The 24708-nt window shown below is 47.1% G+C and overlaps 1 protein-coding gene across 1 annotated transcript in view; it reads right to left on the bottom strand.

The window, feature by feature from the left end:
- Inpp5a (inositol polyphosphate-5-phosphatase A) overlaps positions 1-24708 on the bottom strand; it is a 201108-nt gene that overhangs the window by 58638 nt on the left and 117762 nt on the right. Inside the window, exons 5-7 of the mRNA XM_076554691.1 lie at positions 16830-16893; positions 7525-7628; positions 295-347 (exon numbers count right to left, since the gene is read on the bottom strand). Coding sequence (XP_076410806.1) covers positions 295-347; positions 7525-7628; positions 16830-16893 — 221 coding nt within the window. The remainder of the gene's footprint in view (positions 1-294; positions 348-7524; positions 7629-16829; positions 16894-24708) is intronic.

Here is a 24708-nt window from a genome sequence, read left to right as displayed (position 1 = left end):
TGCAGTATGCTCTGACACACACAGGTCACACTTGAGGATGGACGTGATGTCTTTCCGCTTTCATTTGTACTGAATACCTGAACCTCCAATTTACATGGAACAGGAAACAACACTGTGCCATGTGGCATCACCCATCAACCAAAAGAGGAGTCATGGGGCAGTTTGAGCAGCAGGATCTCTGTTCTAAGTGAGTAGAGTCTTTGACAACATGTTTCAACACATACAAAAGAAGGGTAAAAATCACTCTCAAAATGATGGAGTGGAGACAGTCAATTCAGACGCCATAAAACATACCAGTCAGCAATGCACCACCGCGTCCTGATGAAGCCTTTTCTTGACCATTTGCACTGAAAAGTAAAGGTTACACCGTCAGCAAAACAGAGAAATGGGAAGCCATGGGGTTCGTCTGCGGTCATAGCACAGCTAAGAGGCGGTCTTTCCTTTGCTTGTTGGTTTGTTTTGGAGACAATGCCTTACCATACAATCTAGGCTGGCCTTAAACTCACGATCCTACTAGCTCTAAGTGCTACTCCCAGCAGTTATATAGCATGCAATGTTCATCTACAGGTGGGGCAGCTACTAGGCAAAGTGGGTGCTGTGGTCTGAATGTCCCCTAAACCCTGGTGTTGACAGCTGACCTCCAATATGATAGGTCTGAGAGGCAGGGGTCTCTGAAAGGTGATTCTGTCACCAGGGCTGGGCCTTCTTGCAAATGGCTTGATGAAGGGAGTCTGGACCTTTTCATCCCTTGCCTGCTTTCTGCCACATGGGAACATGTGTTTGGGCTTGTAGAGGGCAGGTAGCCAGGTCCTACCTTGGAAAAGGATGCAGCCCTCACCAGATACTCTGCTAGCTCCTGGATCCTGCACTTACTGGGAATCCAAAACTCTTGAGAAGAACTTTCTGTTGTTGACCAACTACCTGGTCCTCAGGCTAGAGCTACTAACTGAAGGCTGGACTAAAGAAAGGGGTGGTCACTTCTATGCTCTGTTCTCTCCCATCAAACAGACAACCACTCTTCAGAGTCTGGGAAGCCCCTGCCTGGGTTCTAAAATGATGAAAAATGAAAAAGCAGAGAAAGTCACGGGAAGGGAATGGGAGGGAGAGGAAGAGAAGAGGGACGAAGCTGGACTTGCTCTGGACTACAGCTTCAGATGGACTTCACACACCCCAGCCAGCCTCCCCAGCCTCCAGTCCCAGTGTTGCTGCACTACTGCAAGCCAAGACTGCTCACTGCACACAGGAGGTCAGGCCCAGGAAGCAGTCTGCTGACATCAGACCTGCCTGGGGGACAATGGCCTTTCCAGCACTCAATGTATATGAACGAAAGAACTGAACTTTAATTCACACACCCTACAGAAAGCCACCTCATGGCCTCTCAGAGTTGGGAGCAGAAGTCCTGTGGGCAAAGAAGAGCTCTTCCTGCCTCCCTAGGTCACAAAGGGGAGGCAGGAACAAGTGTCTTGGCTCCCTAAGGAGAGTGGCCTACAGGGTGGGGATCTTCTACAGTGCTGGGTATTCTGTCTCAGAGACAGAAGAGAACAGATGAATCTTGAGAGGCTTGGTTCCTTTGTGGTTGACAAAGGACCAGGGAAGAGGGCATCTCCTCCATGGTGCCCAGGTGGGCAGGGATAGAAGTGACCACAAGGGAATTTGGTTAACTTCTTCCTTCCTTCCTTCCTTCCTTCCTTCCTTCCTTCCTTCCTTCCTTCCTTCCTTCCTTCCTTCCTTCCTTCCTTCCTTCCTTTTTTGTGACAGGGTTTCTCCATGTAGTTTTGGTGCCTATCCTGGATCTCACTCTGTAGACCAGGCTGGCCTCGAACTCACAGAGATCTGCCTGGCTCTGCCTCCCAAGTGCTGGGATTAAAAGCCTGTGCCACCGCCATCCAATGGAATTTGGTTAATTTCTAACAAAACATTCTCTGCCTTAAGAGGGATGCAAAGAGGGCTGGAGAGATGGCTCAGTGGTTAAGAGTACTTGTTGCTCTTGTAGAGGACCCACCCAAGTTTGGTTCCCAGCACACACATGGTGGCTCACAACCATTTCTAACTCCAGTTCCTGGGGGTTCAGCATTCCCTTTTGACTTCTCTGGGCACCAGGCACATTCGTGGTGCACATACATACATGCAGATAAAACATTCATACACATAAAATAAATCTAAAAGAAAACAAAAAGGATCCAGAGATGTAGGGTAGGATAGTTTTGTGTTCAGCATCTTACTCCTTTATATAACAGAAATAGCTCAGAAATTAACTCCATGACACTCTGGATCACAACCTGTAAATCATTCTAATAAATCCAATAGATAGATAGATAGATAGATAGATAGATAGATAGATAGATAGATAGATAGATACTAGATAGAGATTCATTTTATAAGTTATGTTCCTCAAAAGAACCCTGACCATCATAACTAACATAGAATCTACACCAGATGTCCTTGTGGTACAAAGATACCTGGCCACCTCTCTCAAGCCCAAGCATCACTTTGTGTGGTCCTGCACTCACCACAGTCCCAGCACCTTGAGAATTCATGAATGCAGCACAGCATGGGTCCCTCTTCATCCAAGAATGGCTCTAGAAGACCAGGCCTACACTTGTCTTAAGGTCCAATACGCACAGGCTCACAGCATGTAGAGCTGTACAGGGCACAGGCCAGTGTGCACCACAGGGAGGATCAGCCCTCCTGGGCTCACCTCTCTCCCCTTCCTAAGGGTTCTTCCGGAGAAGCAGCAAGCCCAGCCCACCTGCAGTCACACTCCCAAGCTCTGACCCCAAACTGAACACCTGCCCTTGGCCTAGAATTCTATAGTGGGCAACAGCTTCATTGCCACTGCAAATGAAAGGCATTTGTGGATTTTAGGACCAGGAACCATTTTCTCCTCAGTTTTCAAATTTTGTGTACATTAAGATGCATTTGTACATTTGTGTATCTTGAAAACACACACACATGTACATTGTTGTAGAGATTAAGTTTCCATAATAGAGCATGACTTTAACATCAATTACTAATTGAATACACAGCAAAAAGTGCACTTTTTTTCTATAACAGATGTTGGTAAAAACTACAACTAGGATTCTAACTAGACGTGAGACAGGAGTTGCAGGTGAATCTCAAGACATATACAGTTAATATTTGTATAATCCAACAGTTTGGTGAAATATTTACATCTTGCCTCTGAGGCACACTCATCACTACAGCTATGGCCACTCAGTCTTCACTGCCAACACTGTGACAGAATGGAAAGATGTAGCCACCACCCAGGGCACTCTGTATATGGCCTTGGGCTTGTCTATGTCCTGGGTCTGAGCTGGGATGCATCTCTGTCCTTGCAAGGGCCAGTGTGCTCTCTCTACTTAGCTACTTTAAAAGACGGTCCTCCAGCATCCCACCCTCCCTTCAGTGGCCTGAAAGGAGGCTGTCACAGCAAAGCTCTTCCTTCAACCAGAAGACATGGGCCCCAAACTTCCTCAGACTGCCAGCAACCAGAAGAAGGGAACAGAACTGGGATCCACTTCCTTGCTCCTGGACCAAGGTCTATCTTTCTTTCTGATGACTCATTTCCTTTTTATGGTCAAGTGTAAGCACATGGGTAGTTGCTACATGGGACTAGCCCACAGAAGCACCCCCAGCACCCCCATCAGCAGACCATCAGGTGCCTTTTTGAAAAGGCGACTCCTTAGTGGGACCTCCCTGACACCCTCTATGTACAGCACACATAAATACATGCAAAGGAACTAACCCATGCACATGTAAACACTCACACACCCACACACACTTACCTATGTACTTATGACTGGCTGTGTTTGGTGTGGAGGGTGGGGAAGGCCCAGACAGATAGGCATGGAAGCAGGAACCCAGGCCATAGTAAAGGTCTTGGAAGGCCTAGACGCCCCCAGCTATGGCGCTGTCACCTGGCCATTGCAGATGGGAGCAGTGTGCAGAGGGTAGGGGGGCTCGACTTTGATGGGTCACTTCCAGGAGGCCACCCTCTGAAACCTTCACTCATGAACTCCTCTAAGCCAATGGGGATGGCAAGGTTCTCGTATCTCTGGGGTGGTGGCATCTCTTCTCTTAGAGGGACCATGGCCACAGAAAAGTAACCCACACAGGCCCAGGAGGGCAACACAGTGCTCACCTCGTGCGGCCTCTGCTCAGTCCCCTGTTAATAGGGTTCCTTGAGCCGGCAGATGGATTGCAAATCCAGGCAGCTTCATCTACTGAGAGAGCATAAATCGCAGCGGAGAAAAGAGGGGCTGCGGGAGGTTATCACCAAGCGGCCCCACTGAGGAAGGCCTGCTTGGAGCATTAGTGGAATTAATTCATCTTTCATGGGCACATGCAGCAGGGCCTGTGATCTATGGTAACAACCAATTTCTCACCACGGCCAAGAGGAAAAAAATGACTCGGTCCGATCGACTACACAAATCTGCTTTTTAAAAATGGCCTTGCGTTATCTGGAGTGTTGCTCCCAGAGGCGTCATTTGGAATTCATACTGAGCCAGAAGCACCCATAAATCAGCAGAGAAAGTTTTGTTAGTTTTAGAAGCAGAGGGCCGTCATTATTTGGAATTGCATTATGCCTCCATCACAGTAATTACATTTAGATTATCCTTAAGTGATGGCAATAAAAGAAAGAGAGATCAGTCTTCAACTAATTCTCTCCCCTAAATGTGCTGGGTGCAATGACGGCCTGGCAGAGGCATGAAGGGGCAAGTCTGGGAGCGGATCCCAAGGGTCTAGACAGAGCTATTGCTGGTGATCTCCGCAGTGGAGCCCCAAGTCCTAACCTGTGGAACACAGCATGCTCTGTGATGTTCTAGGCATTAAGAACTACCACAGAACTGACAGAAAGTATTGGGGTTTGTGGCTTTAAAATGAGATTTTGTTTCTGTTTATTACTATGGTGAAAGGAAATGTGAGGGTGCATTGGCAGTCATGACATAAAGCTGATACACAGAACCCCAAGACACTCCCCAGTTGAGCACTTATGTTCCTTGCAGGCCCAGGGGTCTGTGAACCAGCTGCCAATCATGGATAGCAGCTTGTTCTAAGAGAAGACAAGAGTCCACCTAAAGACATCCTGTGGCCTTCCCATGATGAGAGTTCATTCTTCAAAGACATATCCTAGGGATGGGCTGTATGCCTTTAATCCCAGCACTCAGGAGACAGAGACAGTCAGATCTCTGTGAAGCCAGACAGGACTACACAATGAGATCTTGTCTCAACAAAACAACAGAGATGTATCCTTTTCTCTGCCTGCAGAAAACATGAATGAGGCCCCTGACCAGGTCTGCTAAGTACAGGAAGGGATGGACCCAGGCTGTGGTCACTTTCCTATGGGGGGAAGTCAGCTTCCCATACTCTGTCCTGATGCATGTTCCACTTTGCATAAGGGGACAGAGAACTGGCCTCAGGAGTAAAGGGTATCCTCCCTATATGGGTGGTAGGTCATAGACAAGACCACCCAGATTTCACAGACCTCGACTCCTGAGGCCTCCAGGTTTAGTAAAGCAAGAGAAATATTAGCCAGAGAAGCCCTGAGGCTACAGGTAGGAACAAGGAGGCCCTTGGAAGAATTCTACAAGCAAGGGCTGAGGGCTGCTGGGGACCAGCGGCACATCTCTGCAAGAGTCCTCCATTTGATGTCCACAGCCCCAGCCTTTCCCCTATTCCTGCCCACTCAGGATGCACTTTGCTGTGGCATACATCTTGAGCCTCTAGTGCAGTAGACGAAGCTGTGATGGGATTCCAGTTCTAGAATTCAAGGAGTGATGTGAGAATGAGGCAACAGGGAGGCTACACATGGATGTGGAAGGATGCTATACACTAGGTTCTTGTGGGGAACACCACATCTGCTGATATGTGTAGAGGTATGGGAGATGCACGGTGCAACCATACCCACAAGAGTTAAAATACAGAGCACAGTGCAGGGCTCATCAGAGACCAGGCATATTTGGGGCTTTTAGCGAGAGGGCAGACACTGTCCTCAGGAGAGCCTACTGGGGAGTATAGGGTGAGGACCTCAATACACTCACAACAAGACACAGGGAGTGTATACAGTCTTAGCTTCACTCTAATTGGATGGGGCCCACATGTCTGTCTACTTGCCACACTTCTCAGTGTGTAAGCTAGTTTAAAAAGTATTTAAAGGGGAAAAGGAGATGCTTGGTAGAGGGCTATCTCAAATGCTGCCTCCCCAGGGAACTGGTACACACGCCAGAACTGCCCCAGCACCCATCATTTCTACTTGGGCCCCTCAAGCCCTGGCCATTTTGAAAGAGAGATTAAATGGTGAGTGAGATCCCAGAGACCTCTGAGGTAACTGGGATGAGTCCTGGGAAGGCAGAAACCCAAACTCAGGAGTAACTAGACTAAAGTTGGCATGGTGGCTAATGGCTTTTTCATGGGAACAACATCCATGGGGTCCTTCCAAGGAAATCAGCAACATTCAGACTCAGGTCATTACATATGGACCACAGAAGGCTGCAACCTTCCCTGCCACCCTACCCCACCCTCAGGATGCCTGAAGCAGAAGGGCCAAGAATCTGAGCCAGGGTGGACCTGAGCCAGCAGAGGACAAGAGATTGGGAACATCCCTGGCCTGGGGACAATGAATGGGGAAGCCAAGCCACAAGGTGACAAGAGGTGGCCATGATCCTTTCATGCAAGGCACAATTACAATGCAAGTTAATAAAGTTGTGGCCTTGATGAAAACCAGCTCTGAGCAAAAGTACTACTACATGGTGCAGCCATCTAAGAGAGAGAACCACAGGGCAGTCCTTGATGCTGGTTAGAGTGCCCCAAACACCGTGGCAAAGGTGCAACATGGATGAACAGCCAGCAGTCATCAGGGCCAATTCTCAGTTCTTCCCACCTTGGCACCTAAAAACCTTCCAACCAGGGCATCCAACATCTACCGTACCTTAACAGATGACTCAGGGCAAGGTGTCAAAATGGAAGTCAGCCTGAAGGAAGATACATCTGAGCAGAGAGGCAGAAAGCAGCTCTGGCTTTTTAATTTCTAAACTCTATCAAGCAGGTGCAATGGCTAGCATGTATCATTAACCCACCAATTCTGCGTTAGCTGTTGTGTCTTCACTGGCTGAGGCAACCCAGAGGCCTCCTCTGGGACTTAGCTCTCACTCCAGCAAGCCCCAAGGAAGGTGAAGGTGTACCATGTGCACAGTTCCTGCACAGCATGGCATATAAGACACAGCACACAGTGACTCCAGCCACAGGGTCAGCCCAAGAGAATGAAGACATTTCCTTGTCTTTGGAGAATGGTTCTCCTGCCTACTTATGATGCTTTAAGTTTAGTAACAACAAAACCTGAGCTCTTAGGTTCTCTGTGCCCTTATCCAGGGCAGCTCAGATCACCTCCAAACTACAGGGACAACAGTCCTGTAGTGTGACAGCGCTGTGACTGCTGACAGTGAACACAGTCCAAACCTACATGACCTCTGACTCACTCATTCTGATAATCAGGGTGCTGATGAGGAGGCACCAGTCCTCACACACCTCGGGAAAGTAATCCTGTGGGAACTTCTCCTTCTCCAGCATGGGTGTGCTCTCCAAGGTGTCCGAATAGATCTCCTTGCCAGTGACTTTTTTATACTTCTTAGCTGGAAAAGATAGGAGGAATACATGAATTAACATCATCACCACGGCCTATCAACTAGCCACACGCTACTGGGGAATGCCATGCCCTATCACAGCAGCGCCTGGGTCAGAGGGATGTCTCCAAGCAGGCAAGGGGCCAATTGCTGCTCCAGAGGCGCCTGTGGCTCATAAATTCTTGTTCCATGACCTGGAACCTGACACTCTACTTCATTATCCTCTAAGAGCTCCCAGCCTGCAGATTTACAGGGGCTAATTGGCACCCTCTTTGAAAGCCGTGAATATAGTTAAGAGGGCTGTGGAATTACCATTCACTCAGACCTTCACAGGAATTTATTTAATAACATCGATTTCCTCTTCACACACGAACGACATTACTCATATTCCAGGGAACAATTTTTACATGAGATGTAGACAGGGACACAGGGCAGGCACTCTTCAGACCTGCCTTGCTAGCTGCCACCCTACCCGTCCTGGACTGACAGCACTGTGACAGGCCCTGGTCTGAGTCCCTCCACAGGCAGGTCTGGGAGAGGTTCTTTCTACGAACAAGTGTCCCACATTCAGTGATACATGATAAGCATGTGTGGTGATATTGTGTTCCCCAAAATATTGTACACCCTAACAAATTCATCTGGGATCAGAGAACAGAACAGCCACTAGATATAGAGGCCAGAAAATGGTGGCACACACACCTTTAATCCTAGCATTCCAGAGGCAGAAATCCGTCTGGATCTCTGTGAGTTCAAGGCCACACTGGAAACAGCCAGGCATGGTGACTCACGCCTTTAATCCCAGAAAGTGATGGCAGAAAGCAGAAAGGTATGTAAGGCATGAGGACCAGGAACTAGAACCTGGTTAAGCTTTCAGGCTTTGGAGAAGCAGTTCAGCTGAGATCCATTTGGATGAGGACTCAGAGGCTTCCGGTCTGAAGAAACAGCATCAGCTGAGGAATTGGCAAGGTGAGGAAGCTGTGGCTTGTTCTGCTTCTCTGATCTTCCAGCATTCACCCCAATACCTGGCCTCAGGTTTGATTTTATTAATAAGACCTGTTAAGATTTGTGCAACATCTGGTGCCCAATGTTCGTGGTACGAATTCTCAAAAAAGCCACTTGCCTGTGGCCTTGTGGGCCCCAACTCAGACCCAAGCTACACATTGCCGGTTGTAGTGGCACATGCAGGTAGGATTTACTGAAGGAGGCAGAGGCAGGAGAATCCCAAGTTTGAGGCCGGCCTAGGAGGCTTGCTAAAGAGAAGCTTCGGTCAGGACTGAGCCACAAACGGTGGCAGCGGGACCATGGAGGCAGCGGCTGCTGCTCTGAGTTGCTGGCTCCTTCTCATCGTGTTGGTGACTGCAGTGATGCTGCTACCTGGGATGAAGGGTTTACTGCTACTTGTTCAGAGAATTGCCAGGACCATCCTGTTACAAGAAAGCATCCTGCAAAGGTCAGTTTGGAAAAGTGTGGCAAGACAAATAGTGGGGAAAAATTGCTGTGAAGATTTTCTCTTCTAGGGAAGAACATTCATGGTTCCGAGAGACAGACATTTATCAGACTGTGATTGCTCCAAACCACAGAGGAGGAAAAAAAAAATGTCTTCAGGGAACCATGACCAAGCCTAACAGCAACTTTGAAATTTTCAAAAGGATGACAGGCCCCCACAAAGATGTTTCCACACAGACTATGATTAAGCCGATTAACACCACAGAAAGATCTGCTTTGGACTACAAACTGCTCAGGACAGTTTTGAGATGGCTAGCTGAGATGATCCAGCCTGACAGTCTACTTGAACAAGGACTTGAAACAAGCCCTGCACTTCCTCATTATGCAGCGACTGGACAAATGATACAGGACTTGACAATTAACCCAAAAATTTTCTTTTCGGGATTCCTTAAAGATGCCTTTGCCCCCAGAAAGCAGGAAGCAATTTTAAGAAAACGACGCCCACATTCCCAAGAGGTGGGGTGGATGGTTTTTGGTTGTTTAATGAGTTATGGATATTGTCACTGTTTATGATGGTTGGTTACAAGTTGTTAATGGTCAGGAAAAAAGCTGAACAAGGAAATAAGATTCAGAGTTTTTGTTTAAAAAAAAGAAAAAGAAAAAGAAAAAAGAGAATATAGATATGAAGTAGATCATTGAATCTACTCTGAGAAAAAAGATAAAGAAATAATAGGATAAATGGGTAGAACATTGAATCTACTCTAAAAAGAAAAAGGGGAAGATATAAAAATGACAAAAGGTAGATTACTGAATCTATTATGAAAAGAAAAAAGAATATGGATATGGTAAGATAAAAAAGGAGATTATTGAATCTACTTTTAGAAAGGAACTACTTGTTTTACATAGGATAAGTAATGAAAATTTTTTGTCTGAGTTTATCAAATGTTACTGGACTGGACATTATTAATATATATACTGGAGTTTTTGTCTGAATCTGTCAAATGTTAATGGACTAGACATTTTTAGAAAAGAAATTCACTAAAGAGGTGTAAGTTTAAGTAATAAATTTGAAAGACATTATAAGATAGTTCTGTTAGTAATATAAGTTAGGATAGAAAGTAAATCAGGTACATTTTGGACTTACCAAAATAAGATAGATAATGGAATTATTTTCTCTGAATTTGTCAAATGCAAATAGACTAGACATTGTTTAAGTATTTATTGCTTGTATATATTGTATGTAGTTATTGTACTTATTGGATATAGTTTTTCATGTATTAGTTATAAGCTTTTTAAATTTTAGACAAAAAAGGGGAAATGTGGTATTGTGTTCCCCAAAATACTGTGCACCCTAATAAACTTATCTGGGGTCAGAGAACAGAACAGCCACTAGATATAGAGGCCAAAAAATGGTGGCACACACACCTTTAATCCTAGCATTCCAGAGGCAGAAATCTGTCTGGTTCTCTGTGAGTTTAAGGCCACACTGGAAACAGCCAGGCATGGTGACACATGCCTTTAATGCCAGGAAGTGATGGCAGAAAGCAGAAAGGTATATAAGGTGTGAGGACCAGAAACTAGAAGCTTTTGGCTGGTTAAGCTTTCAGGCTTTGGAGAAGCAGTTCAGCTGAGATCCATTTGGATGAGGACTCAGAGGCTTCCAGTCTGAAGAAACAGCATCAGCTGAGGAATTGGCAAGGTGAGGAAGCTGTGGCTTGTTCTGCTTCTCTGATCTTCCAGCATTCACCCCAATACCTGGCCTCAGGTTTGATTTTATTAATAAGACCTGTTAAGATTTGTGCAACAAGCATGAGAATGTATTTCTCATGGCTCTCGCAGGCAGGACAAGAGAACTGCTGGCCTCAGCAAGGTGCCATAAGGTTCAGGCAACATTTGGTGCCTAAGGCCAGAATGTAGCCCAGACAGTCTTGTACCCTGGCTACCAATCCCAGCACCCCAAGATTCCCAAGCCAAGAACAGAAGCTTGGGTTGGGGATTTAGCTCAGTGGTAGAGTGCTTGCCTAGCAAGCACAAGGCCTGGGTTCAATCCTCAGCTCTGGAAAACAAAAAACAAAAAACAAAACAAAAAACAGAAGCTTTTGGGTTGTCAAGCAGGTTCTTGGAGACTAGCTTTGGACCATCGGCTGCCTGGATTTTAGGGGTGTCTTCACATTCTAGGAGCAGCAGGACTTTCATAGTCTGGAGTGCTTTCCATGCTAGGGTAAGAGTAGGACAGCAGGAGTGGCTGAGGGATGTAGCACCAGGGACATAAAGGGATGGAGGGTGAACCCAGGTAAAAAACAAAGTTTTGATTCTAAGGAACCAGCTAGCGTCAGGGGTCCACATTCAGGTCTACGATCTGGTTTGGGTTGTACTGATGGCTCACAATGAATGCAACAGGGACCTGAAAGCCCACGGGAGCCTGTCCAGGGACTGGGTCAGCTATGAGCTAAATGCACCACGGGCCTCTGATCATATTCCTCAGATTCTAGTAGATACTGGAGAACCTGAGTGAGCTTAGCTTTGAAGCCAACACCACCACCTTCACTGCAGAAGGGCAACTGGAACTCCATGTCTTCCTTACTCAGAGAGAACAAGGCCTCAGCAGAACATGGAGCCAGCACCTGGGGTGGGTAGGCAGGTCAGACAGGTCCCAGTGAGCCTTGTGCTGGGGCAGAAGTGCACTTGGCCCCGGGAACATCTGCTGCAGATGCCCATCAATCCCACAGGAGGGTATTTGGCACATACAGTAGTACCCAGACATACTAGGGTGGCCAAGTGTCTGGTGGAAGGCCACCGGGAAGCCTGAAGAGTGGAAGCTTCCACCAGAGGCTGAAGGTCCGAAAAGACACTCCTGGGTACCCAGGCAGGTAACTTTCCCCAACAGGCTTATCTGTGGGCTGCCCTCCACCAGACCCACAAAGTTAAAGTGTTTGATACCCACCTCTTGCCATCACATCCATCCCCTCAGTGGGCCCTGGGCTCTTGAGATGAAAAAGCAATGGCAGGGGCCCACTCAGACAGGAAAGAGGCTAGGCAAGAGGCAAGAACAGACACAATGCTTTCAAACACCCTGTCACGTGTGTATTCCTGTGACCAGTTGGGCAGTCAGAATAGTCAGAGACTGCCACACACCAGTGAGAGAAGACACCACTCTAAAGCTCGGCTCACTCTGGGCTCCTCAGCAATTCTGGCTGAACTGCAACAGCTCTCCTAGGAGCCTGCGTCTCTCAGCTGAAGACATACACCAAGGAGAAACACCTCATGGATACAGAAAGGGCTATGCTACATGGCTGAGGGGAAGCAGGTCTACATGTGAATGTAAGTGGAGGAATGGCAGGGGCTGAGGGAAGCCATTGGGCTTAGGAGCAATCCAGCAACCATCTTGTTCACTGAGGATAAGGAAGAGAGTGGGATGGAAGGACATATCTTAAATATATAATTTTCAGAGGCAGCAAAGACTGCACATAAACCTATCCCACACTGTCTGCAGAGACCGTGCTACCCACTGGAGCTCAGTGTACTTCAGGCTGTGTACTTTTCAGTACAGTTCAGTGTACTTTTCATGCTGCATTGCTATGGGTTTTGACAAATGCACACAAATGTCATGTGCCATATGCACCAGTTTTTCTGTCCAAAATGTCTTCTGTGCCCAGGCACATCACTTCACTCCACCTAGTCACATTCTTTATATCTCTAGAGTTCTTCCATTTCCAGACAGTTACAGCCTCCATCCTGCAATGTACAGCCACCAGACCAGATCTTTCCTCTGCTCACTTCTCTTGGTGGCTAACCAGCATCCCTCTGTAATGACACACTGCTCATTTTTCTAGTTTCTCATTAACTCTCATGCATGCTGGTGGGTGGGTGAGTGGGGGGTTGTAGCTGATTTTCTTGTCTAGTGGAGGATGGTCATCTCTATTCCTAGTTTGCTGAGAGTATTTGCTGGATTCTGCCATATGCTTTTTCTGTATCTACTGACCCAGTCACAGGTTTTCTTTCTTTAACAGATGGTGTGAGCAATTTTATTGGCTGATTTTGGAATGTGATGTCAATTGCATGTCTAGAGTAAACCCCAACTGTTCATAGTGTATAATCCTTTTTACACCTTGCTAACATGTTCCTGAGAACTCTTGCATCTTATTTTCATGAGGCAGTCTGTCGACCTCCCTCTTTCCAACGTCTCCATCTGGTTTGGGGATTCAAGCAGGGCTGGCCTTGCAGGACAAGTCATGAGGTGCTCCTTAGCTTATACCTGGGAACTTGGGAGAGAATGCTGTGGTTTTCTCAGTAGATTCACCAGTGAACCCACCAGAACTGGCACTTGCTTTTCAGAAGGTTTACCACTGACTTAGCTTCACTCACAGCTGTGGGTATTTTAAACTTCAAAGCCCTTGCACAAGTATTCAGACTTTATGTTCCTGCAATTGCTCCATTATGTTATTAAACTTATAGGCAGAGACTTGTTATAATATTGTTATTACCCTGCTATCAGTAGTGGTCCTTTACTCATTTCTGTTATCAATATTTTGTATCTTCCTTCTTCTTTGTTCTTGGTTCATGGGGCTAACAGTTTATCAATTTAATAGATCTTTTCTAAGGACCAATTTTCTCTGATTTCCTGTATTCAGTTCCATTAATTTTACCTCCAATTTTTATTTCTTTTTTTTTCTGTTTATTGTGAATTTTGTTTTCTACTTTCTTGCACCTCAGTCCTGGGCATATTAACCACACTTACTCTAAATTCCTGATACAATCGCTCCAGATCTCTGTCATATTTGAGTCTGTGCCAGAGACTTGGTTTATCTCCTTAACCTGATTTTTAAGTCTTTAGCATGTTGCTGAGGACAGAGCATGAGCCACTGGGACAAAGAAGCAGACAGATGTGCTGGGCTGGGGCCACGGCCCTGGTCATACAGTGTCAGGCGCCCAGTCTCCCTTCTCCCCAACCTGGTGCTCATCTCTGCTGCCTGAGGATGTCCAGTGAGACATCTTCTCACAGGCTCAGAGCAGCACCTGTCTTCCCCTAAGTCTTCCCCGGGCTGTGATCTTCCCACTGATTAGCAGCCCTGCATCCCACAAGACAAGAAGGCTAGAAGCTGGGTTGAGTATCTCAACGTCTTGGCCAAATGGGTTCTGATGAGAGTCTGGTTAGCTAGGGAATAGGTCTCCTTGAAAGCAGGCCCTGTGAAGCAGAAGGGAATACCTGCCCTTGACTATGAGATCTCTGTGGGACACCTGGAAGAAAAACTCAAACACACGGATCCTGGGAACCTTCCTCCTCAAGCTTATCCACACCAGCCTCCTGGACCCAGTTGGATCCTGTTGCATGTACCCACCAGCTGCAGTCCCAGAGATATGCCTGCTCCTGGCAACCATGCCCCTGCATCCACCTGTCTGTGGGGGGATGAATTTGCCCTATGACCTTATTTCCTGTTGGATTAAAAAAAAAAAAAAAAGCTGTTCTGTTTTCATCTGTGAGAATGGGAACCATGTCTTCCAAATAATGTATATTGGACTAGAAAGTAGAAGTCCCCTCTTTCTCTGGTATACTTTTAGAGACTCCTTAAATTTCTAACAATGTTATTACTTTTCAAATTGGACTACTAATTCTTAAGCCTATTCAAGATTTTTCACAAATTCTAGATTTCTTGCTGTAATTCATCAAGCCAGGAGAGCGAGTACTGTGTGCCCACCCCAGCCTGAGATGATGCAGCAGGCTCTATCAGTGCCAGCAACCACCAGGTCAGGCCAATATGTTTGCAGAATCAACTCTCATCCCAGAAAGAAGCATGCTCAGCACATGCCTACAATGGCACTGCTTCAGTTCCTACTGGCAACAGGAGGTTTTGCAGACTGAACTGTGTATTAGCAAGGCACAATATGACTGACTTCATTTAGTAGTAAAATATGTATGCAAATGGTTTCTTAAGAAAACTGTTCCATGGATTCAGAACCTCTTGAGTTCGATGTTCTTTTTTGGAGGGCGGGGAGGGGGTGTTCAAGACATGCTTCTCTGTGTAGCCCTGGCTGTCCAGGAACTCACTCTGTCGACCAGGCTGGCCTCAAACTCGGAGGTCTGCCTGCCTCTGCCTCCCAAGAACCGGGATTAAAAGTGTGCCCCACCACTCAGATGTCCACGTTTAAGAAGCTATTCTGTGTCTTACCCCTAGCATGGCAGAAAATAGTCCATATCTGGATATCATTGCTGGGGGCATGCACTGGTACCCAATGTTCATGGAGTCCGGGAAAAGCAACTCTAGCCACCTCATCCTGGCCAAATGCTTGGTAAGAAAGACAAGTGCTGTACTGAGAAGAAGCTGCCGAGGCAGAGTGACAACCACTCTGCTGGCCAGAGTCCTGCTCATCACAGGCTGGACAGGCTGCTAGAGTGATGTAGAGCAGATAGTTCCTCCACCTCCTAGGGGGACCTTTCTCTGGGTGCATACCAACAGTGGACCTGAACCAGCTGATGAAAGTGGTTACGTCACTGGTTACAAATGCCTGACAAAAAGTAACTTAAAAGAGGATGATTTGGGGCCAGGGTTTGAGAGCACAATCCATCATGGCAGGAAGTCTTAGCAGGGGTCCTGGCAGAGGTGGCTTGAGGCTCTGGTGGGAAGAACTTGTTCACACCTGGAGATCAGGAAGGAGAATTGGGCTAAATCTCAATGTCAGATCCCAGTGACCTAGTACCCTCTAGTGAAGCCCCACAGCCTAAGACGCCACAACTACCAACCCAAACCAGAGTCACCAGCTGGAACCAAACATTTAAATGTGTGAGAAGAACATCTTATATAATAGTTACTTTCATGATTGTCATGAACTCAGTGACTTTTCCAAGTCCAGACCAGCATGGAGTTCAAGAAGGTTTACATACAACAGAAGCAATAGCACAGAATAGTCAGTTGGGGCCCTGATGGAATCCCTCTCACTGTGGCAACAGGTGCTCCCAAAGATTCTAGATTAGGGAACTACAAAGGCCATCTTAGCAGTGACACTTAGGCAAATAGTGCAGGGCCAGCACCAGCCACTAAATGACAGCCAGCTGTTTCTGAAATATGCAACCCTCTCCCTATTTCATTTCATTTTCTTATATTTCAAAGGAACATGGATAGGAAACTATTATCTCCTTTGAGTTCCTATATGAAAGCTAGAGCTAGCAGGGCATGGTGGCACAGTCATTTAATCCCAGTACTCGGGAGGCAAAGGCTGGTCTATACAATGAGTTCCAGGATAGTTAGGGCTGTTAAACCGAGAAACTTGTCTCAAAACAAATAAAAAAAGAAAGGGAGAGAGGGAGGTAAGGAGGGAGGAAGGGAAAGGGGAAGGGAGTGAAGGGGAGGGGAAGGGAAGAAAGCTAGAGCCCACTGAGATGGGCAGAGCTTTGGCATGTGACTCAGGACAGGCAGAGCAGGTCAGTGGTGTCTCCCCTCAGAAACGGCAAGGTGCCAGGTTTACAAGATGTGCAAGTGGGCCGGGCGGTGGTGGTGCACGCCTTTAATCCCAGCACTCGGGAGGCAGAGCCAGGCGGATCTCTGTGAGTTCGAGGCCAGCCTGGTCTCCAAAGCGAGTTCCAGGAAAGGTGCAAAGCTACACAGAGAAACCCTGTCTCGAAAAACCAAAAAAAAAAAAAAGATGTGCAAGTGACATCAAACCCAGACCATACAGGCCTTCTCATGACAACAAAGCCAGAGACCTGGGGAGGACTGACCAAGGGATGGGCTGCAGAAATTGATCATGGAAGCCAGCATGGAGACTTACCTTTAAAGTCAAACTGGTAGATGTTTTTTAAGGATTCGTGAAGAAAATAAAAGCTTCCTAGTGCCTGTAGGAGCAAAGAGAAAGATGGTCAGGACATGGTTCTCTACTATGTGAGGTTCGGGGCCACAAAAAAAATGCTTCTGCAAGGACAGCGGAGGACACAAACTGTCATTCAGTCCCAGCAGCGGAGGCAGAGGCGGCCATGGGCTGGCCAGCACCTCCCCCTGCCAGCTCAGCGCAGTGCTAAATCAGTCAGCTCGGAGCAGCACCGTTCAGCCAACAACAAACAGCTGCGTGTTGCCGTCCCAAGCTGCACATGCCAGGCCACACACTCCTCAGGAGTTGGATCCCCGGGAGATCCAGGCTCATCTCCTCAGGCTTCACTCATCTGATCCCACACCCACCGCCATCTACCCATGACTACAACACAGGCACAGATGGGATTTACTACTATGAAAAATGGGAGTTGGAAAACCAATGACTTCAATAATAAGGACCAAAGTGTAGAAGTTAGTCAGTTCCCACCTCAAATGTCCCCACAGGAATAGTCTGGGACCCCATTAGATTGCTCACACGGTAAAGCTTGGTCCCCCAGCTCAGTGTCTGCATGGAAACACGTCTAGTCCCCTAACTCAGTGTTCACATAAGGGTTTGGTCCCCAGTTCAATGTCCACACAAAGTTGGTCTGACCCCCAACTCAGCATCCACACAGAAACAGTCCACTTCCCCCGGCCAGAATGCCCACAAAGTCTAAGGTTTTATCCCCCAGCTCACGGTCTACAAAGGAATAGGTCTGGTCACCCAGCTCAATGGCCACACAAGGATGGGTTTGGTCCTTCTCCTTCAGCGTTCACATAAGAATAGCCTGCTCTATACTTACCATCAGACTCCAAGGACAGCAAAGCACAAGACCAAGGCCATATCTGCTGGCAGCACAGATGGCATTTTTGACCTTTCAAAAGTAAGACTCAAATTCTTGTGTAATACTGCTTGGTTTTAATTTTCCCCTGGCTGTCACACTCTATAAAACTCTGGTTGTCAATGGAGGAAACTCCACTCAAACCTTGCATTAAAAGGGCCTGGTCTATGGGTTTGCACATATGACATCCTCATGAAGCTGGACCTCATCTGGTATACACTTATGTGGAATTCTACCTGCTTCCCTAGACCATGTTGGCCACTCCACAGTGGGGTGGGAAAGGGCTTTATTTATCCAACCCCTTTCTTCTTTTTGCCATCTTATGTCCTTATCAATCCCCAGCTATCTCTTGATCATCCCCCAGCCCTCTAGTTTCCCACACAGCTCACCTCTACGCTTTTAGCCCCAGAATCTAGTGTCCCCTGGAATTTTGTGGGTTTTCCTCATTCCTCCTCCGGTCCACCCACATCCTGCCTGACACCCATTCATGAGATGCTCTGTGCATCACATCTATCCTCGCTTCTGGAAGATCCCAGGGCTCTGCTGTCTCACGTCCTATCCCCATTTGCACTGTAGCAGGAAGATTCCTCTGCTCTGTGGCTAGTCCAGCCAGACCCATGGTCACACTTTCCTCTGGTCACATGTGCATAAGTGAGGCACCTGCAAAGAAGAACTTGGAAGCAGCCAGCTTTCAGTTCGCCTTCTTAAGGCTGCATCAATAGGAGAGACCATGCTTCATACAGATGCAGGGACTGAGCCTCCTCTATGGGCCAGAAGAGAAAATTGCAGGGCTGGACCCAGCATGAACCTAACACTTGCTCCAGAGCCACAAGACACACAGCTCTGTGCAGGATGCCTCTACCTGCCTCAGGTGAAGAGGAAGTAGATAGTGTTATGAAGAGCACTTTGGACACTGGGTTCAGACTCCCAGCTATGTTAGTATGTGACAGGGAGTGAGCAGAGGAGAGCTAGCCTGGACAGGTGGACCTGCTTGCCAGGCCGTAGCAGCCACACTGACTAGAAATGAAGCATTAACGGCATTGTCAGACATACTTCAACCTTAGGGGAGTGCAACCATCCAGACACACTCCAGCCTCAGGGAGAGTGCAGCCACCCACATATCTCCATTGGGTGAAAGGAACAGTGGTAGGCCCAGCTTGTACATACAGGAGAATCCGAACAACGGAGGTCAGTTACTACTGACAGATCTGATGCAGAGTCAAGAAGCAATGTGTTTGGTGTACTCCTGCTCCAGCCATATACAAACCTGGGAGTTTCCTGGTCTAGAGCAGAAGCCCACACAGAAACACCTCTATCACTGTGTATTCTCAAACAAATGTGACAAACAAATTGGCTTAGGTAATCTGTCATTTCTGCTGGGAAGTTGGCAGCAAAGAGCACACCATTAACCCAGGCTCCTGTGTGGAGCTCACTCTTCCAGGAAATGGCTTAGTCCTAAACTTAAGCCAAACTGACTCATCAACAGAGACACACAACAGTGCCGTTTGCCTCTCAGATTATATGAATGAGGGGGTCACCCAAGCATCTCCTACATGAGGCAGGCCCTAAAGCAATACAGAATTGGACAAGCAATACCTCACATAAGAGTCTACCATATTGTTTTTATGGATAAAGTGTCTCCAGCTCCAGGGTTTGGTTGTTTTATTTTTTCTTTCTTTATAAAATGAAATCAATCTATGAGCAGGAAAAGCTCTATAAACTATAACAATAACTAATCTTTAGACCTGCAACCAACCAGAGAGCTTAACTGTTCCAATTAGAATTGACAGACTAATAAACCATGAGTAGGCTGAACCATTCACACCTCCTCCCCTCCTCCTCCTCCTCCTCCTCCTCCTCCTCCTCCTCCTCCTCCTCCTCCTCTTCCTCCTCCTCACATACACCTCTTCTATACCTGGCAGATACCCCACCCAAAGGAAGGAGGTAGCCTCGCCCCACTGTGCTGCCTTCAAGGACACATACTCTCTCAGGATCAAGCTCTGACAGCTCTCCTTTCTTGAGAACAAACTTAGGACATCAGAGGCTGAGACGTCACCACTTCCGCACAGGAAGCACCCGTGTGAAGATGCCCGTCTTGCATTCTGGGGCAGAGACCCAACTTGATCTTATCATGTTTTCATATCCTGTGGAATTCTGCTTGCTAACACTGTTTTGAATTTTTGTTTAAAAAAAAATTGCTTCCAATCTTGCTTCTGCTCTCACCACCACAATATTCCTCTATTCCAACTCTTCAATGGTGTTCATGTTGCAAATCAGACAGACATTTCCCTTAGCAACACAAGACACCCACCCTGCCATCCTTCCCTCCTCTCTTCTTTTTGAAGACAGGGTCTTTTCAGGTGGTCCAGGCTTGCCTTCTGCATCAGCCTCCTGAGTGATGGGATGATAGGTCTGCACTTTTATTCCTGAGTTCCAGGGTATCACACTCCCTTCTCTGGAGTCTCCTCACCACCATAACCCACCCTCAGTGACAACAAATGGATCTGGATAGGGCACCTAACAAAGCCTTTCTGTCTTTCTCCTCCTCCTTCTAGGGTGGCCTCCACCCCACCTTTGGTTGATAAAGTCACATGTATTGCACTGGCCCTTTCTAGAAGGTCCTCTGGTGCTTTCACAGTCCTTCTTAGATCTCTCAGAAGTTGAATCTCCCAATTTAGGATGTATATTAACCCTCTTCTCTTCTTGCTCCCCTGAAAAGCATGGACTTCCCTGATCCCCTAGCGTTTTCCCATCACCACACGCCTCCTCTGCAAACTTGGCAGACCCCACACCCACTGTCTATCTCTAAACTCCATCCTCTCCTCTGCCAACACTAAGCCATCAGTTCCAAATGGGTACTCCTTGTGCCACTGCTATTGGCCCTCGGTTCCTCTCCACTCAGAAGTCCACCAGCCTTCTACAGGTATCCACGTTCTGCCCCACACTCTCATCACACAAGTCAGCATGCCTGCCACTCACAGGGCTCCAGCACTGCTGGCCATGAAGCATGGGCTGGCCAAGATCTCTGTCTCTGGGGTCACCGCATGGCTTCTTTCTCCTCGTCCAGGTGATTCTCACAGGAACCCCTGCTATGCCAAGTCTCCACGGAAACACTATTTCCTCCGAGTGGCATAAACCCAACCCAGCACCCCATTATTCCCTCAAAATGCTGCATATCCCAGCTGCCTCTGACTTGCCTTCTTACAGGGGGAAGCTCAGTGAAGGCAGGAATGTGGTAAGAGTCCCCCAGCAGAGATTGGTTCCTGGAGGAATTCCAGCAGCATGGTGCCCTTAGGGTCCAGCTGGCTGAGCAGCTCTGACTTGGTACACTCAACTGTCTGCTCAAGTCTCAGAAATGACCTCAAGCACAGCTTCTGAGAAACTGTGTGTTCACAGAAAATACTCTTCTGATCATACCCCAAAGGTAAGCCCTGAGAAGACTGGCTTTAAAACAATTTAACAGATTGAGCAATAAATCAAAGCAAAGTTATTTTAACATTCATTAGATTATAAACAATAATAAATGAAACAAAGCTTTTGTTTCAATCAATGCAGAGCTTTATTGATTCTTCCCTGTATAATAAACTCACAGGCAGCCAATCTAATTGGATGAGGCAGCATTACCGCCTGTCTCCCTAGCATTACTGAGTGGGGGACATGCACGTGGGAAAGGCTGCATTTAGCATGTCGCTGTCACAGAGTGTCTTCCTTTGTAACCAGTACAAACTGAGAGCTGATGCATTTCAGCTCCTAGGGCTGGATAGGAGAGATGGCACAAAGCTGCTCCCTCCCCACCTCCTGACCCTCGGCACCAAGCCCCATCCAGGCTGGCTGTTGGCCCGAGAGATGCACACATAATTTCATTCCATCTCCCATCCAACAGCCGACATTAGAAGTTAATTAAATTGGTTGTCCACTGTATTCATCCACTTACAAAGTTAATGATATTCTGTCCCTGAATTAAGGAGCATTTTATAAAGCGTGCACCATGGGAGCTGGCATGTCGTACATGGGGTGCTGAACCCTGTCACAGATCCTGGTTGTTGCATCTCCAATTAGGCAGCCTGGGAAGGGCAGGGCCTTGTCTGCCAGGGCAAAGCACAAGTCATCCTGACAGTGAGGGTAAACACTACACACAACAGCCACTTAATATCTCGTGTTGAACTACAATAAATTCTACCAGATTAGTAGGCCTGTTAACATTTCACATTACCATAGTGCGGAGCAGCCAAATCAGAACAAGACGGTCTTGAAGACGGGCTGTGGGAGAGGTACATATCTGGAAGGTGTGGACAGTGAAGGAGTAAGACTAGGTTCCTACTTGGATGAGACACATGGGCTGGATGTATGGGGGTGCTGGTTGGTTTCTATAGTCAATGGACACAAGTGGAGTTAACTAGGAAGAGGGAACCATAATTGAAGAACTGTCTCAATCAGACTGGCCTATAAGCATGTCTGTGGGGGCATTTTCTTGATTGATAATTGATGCAGGAGGGCCATGCCTACTGGGGGCAGTGCCACCCCTAGGACCTAGGTGGTCCTAGGCTATTTAAGAAAAGTAGATGAATAGGAGCCTGAGAACAAGCTAGAAAGCCTGGTAGCCACAACTACCTCACCTGAAACTGGGAGAAATGGTCAACATGGCTGTCTTAGTTAGGGTTACTATTGCTGTTATGAAATGCCATGACCAAAACAACTTGGAGAGGAAAGGGTTGATTTGGCTTTTGCTTCCACATCACTGTTCATCAACAAAGGAAGTCAGGACAGGAAGGTAGGAGTTGATGCAGAAGCCATGGAGGAGTGCTGCTCCTGGGCTTGATGCCCATGGCTTGCTCAGTCTGCTTTCTTATAGAACCCAGGATCACCCAGGACCAACAGTCCAGAGATGGCACTACCCACAATGAGCTAGGTCTCCCCCATCAATCATTAATTAAGAAAATGCCTTACAGCCAGATCTTATGGAGGCATTTTCTCAACTGAGGTTCCCTCCTTACATCAAGTTGACATAAAACTATCTAGCACAGTGGCCAAACCACCAGCCTGGGTAGCCACTGAGTATGAGCATGTGGACAGTCGTGTGAGGAAGAATTCGCCAACAGGAACTAAGGGTGGAGAAGAGAGCAGGCATGAAGGTCCAGACCCAGGGGGTGTCAGGCAAAGAAGGAAAATGACTAGATAGAAGAACAAGAGGTAGGTAAGGGATAAGAAGTGGGAGGGCGGGGTCACAAAGCAGCCAATAGTAACAAGAAGTGATCAGTGGGGACAAGGAGTGGCCATAGAAGAGCCAATGATAGGAAGCAACCTAGGGGTGAGCCAGGAGGATGCCCACCGGTGGACAATGTGACTGTCATGCCAAGAGCAACGGAGACAAAGCCTAAGCCCAGACTGCACAGTATGAAAGCTAGTAGAGACGTGAGCAGCCAAATCCACAGTTAATCTGAATTAGTTTGACCATGCATGGCTTAACTGTCTTAACTCTCTGAGATGTCAGAGGGGCTGGACAACTTCTGGCCAGAAGTCAGAAAAATTAATCGTAAAGGGAGGGCAGGAAGAGGTCCTCCACTCTGTCCTGCAGCTTTGCATGGACAGTGGTCCCCAGGACGGGCCATTTCTAGCTTACTGAAGACTAAGTAAGTGCTAAGGATAAACAAGGCACTCCAGCAGAACGGAGACATCATCTGCACAGGCCAGCAGGAGGCCAATTCCATCTATTTTCTGGGTAGCTGATGACCACAAGTGGGAAAAGCAAGTCCTGCTATCTGTTTCACTGTGGCAGGAGGTGTGTGGACGGGGAGAGTGCAGCCTTGCAAAATTCACACAGCATGCTGTATCTATTACATGCCTCTGCTGTGATGCGAGAGGATGCCAACCCTGAGGCTTTCTGCATAGTTAATGAAGACAGAGCTATGTAAGGACAGGGCTTCCCATACAGGCAATCTAGACTTCACTGGCACCCCTGAAGTACCTTCCTCTCAGACTTACAGCCTATGCAAGCTAGATGTTTTTTGATAACATAGATTTTTCAAACTGAGATTTGATAATAATATAAAATTCAACTTAAAATAACATCTAGTTTTAATTACTAAATTTATTAAGTTATACTTTTTCCATATCTGAATGGCTTCAGAAGTCAATCAATAGATTTTCATGGCCATTGAATTATGTGATGAGTTCACATCACTGCAACAGCCCTGCCTTCTCTTTTGGCTTCGAGAAATCATTAGCTTTTCAATTACAATCCCAGTTATGTGCATTATGGATATAGGATAATTAAAGCACAATGCACTTTAAAAGAGGCCAGCAGCAAGCAAGGGTTGTTTACAAAATACCTCCCGCCATTAGCGAAGTGCGGGACACAGAAAACACTGCAGGAAGGCTTTAATTGATTTTTGAATTTCAATTATATTGGAAAACTGCCATCTACTTCTGTTCCAAATCATTTAACTTAGTACGAAGCCCAAGGAAATGCTGCTGTGGTGCGATTCTTCCAAGGGTGTTGTGTGAGTGAGCTCTGGTCCTGACCGCCACACTTCAGGTCTGACATTCCTTAACTGTCACTCCTTTCAGGCTGCAAGGCCTTGAAGTGAGAATGCCACTTGCTCCTGTCCTTCGTGATGGACCTTCTCTCTCATGGATGATCTGTCTTACATACCTGACATCCACTTACGTAGCTCCATATTTCCCATCTCATCCCTCTTCCTCCCTTCCTTCCTTCTTCACTTGGGCCGCTGTCTAAAGAGCATCCTTCAACATTTATCATCTTTTGTGGGTCTGCTGGTCATGAATCTTTTCTGATTTCATGTGAATAATAATGTGTTTCTCACCTTTACTGCCCCCTCCTTTGGATTTGGGGGGAGGCAGAATCTTGCTGTGCAGCCCAGGCTGACCTGGTTACAGGCCTGCACCATGGTCTTTGTTAGGGTTTCTTTTGCTGCGATGAAACACCATGACCACGAGCAA

The sequence above is a fragment of the Peromyscus maniculatus genome, chromosome 1, assembly GCF_049852395.1.
Source record: "Peromyscus maniculatus bairdii isolate BWxNUB_F1_BW_parent chromosome 1, HU_Pman_BW_mat_3.1, whole genome shotgun sequence".
NCBI lineage: Eukaryota > Metazoa > Chordata > Mammalia > Rodentia > Cricetidae > Peromyscus > Peromyscus maniculatus.
The sequence above is the reverse complement of the archived record's forward strand: the minus strand, read 5'-3'. Positions and strand labels throughout refer to the sequence as shown.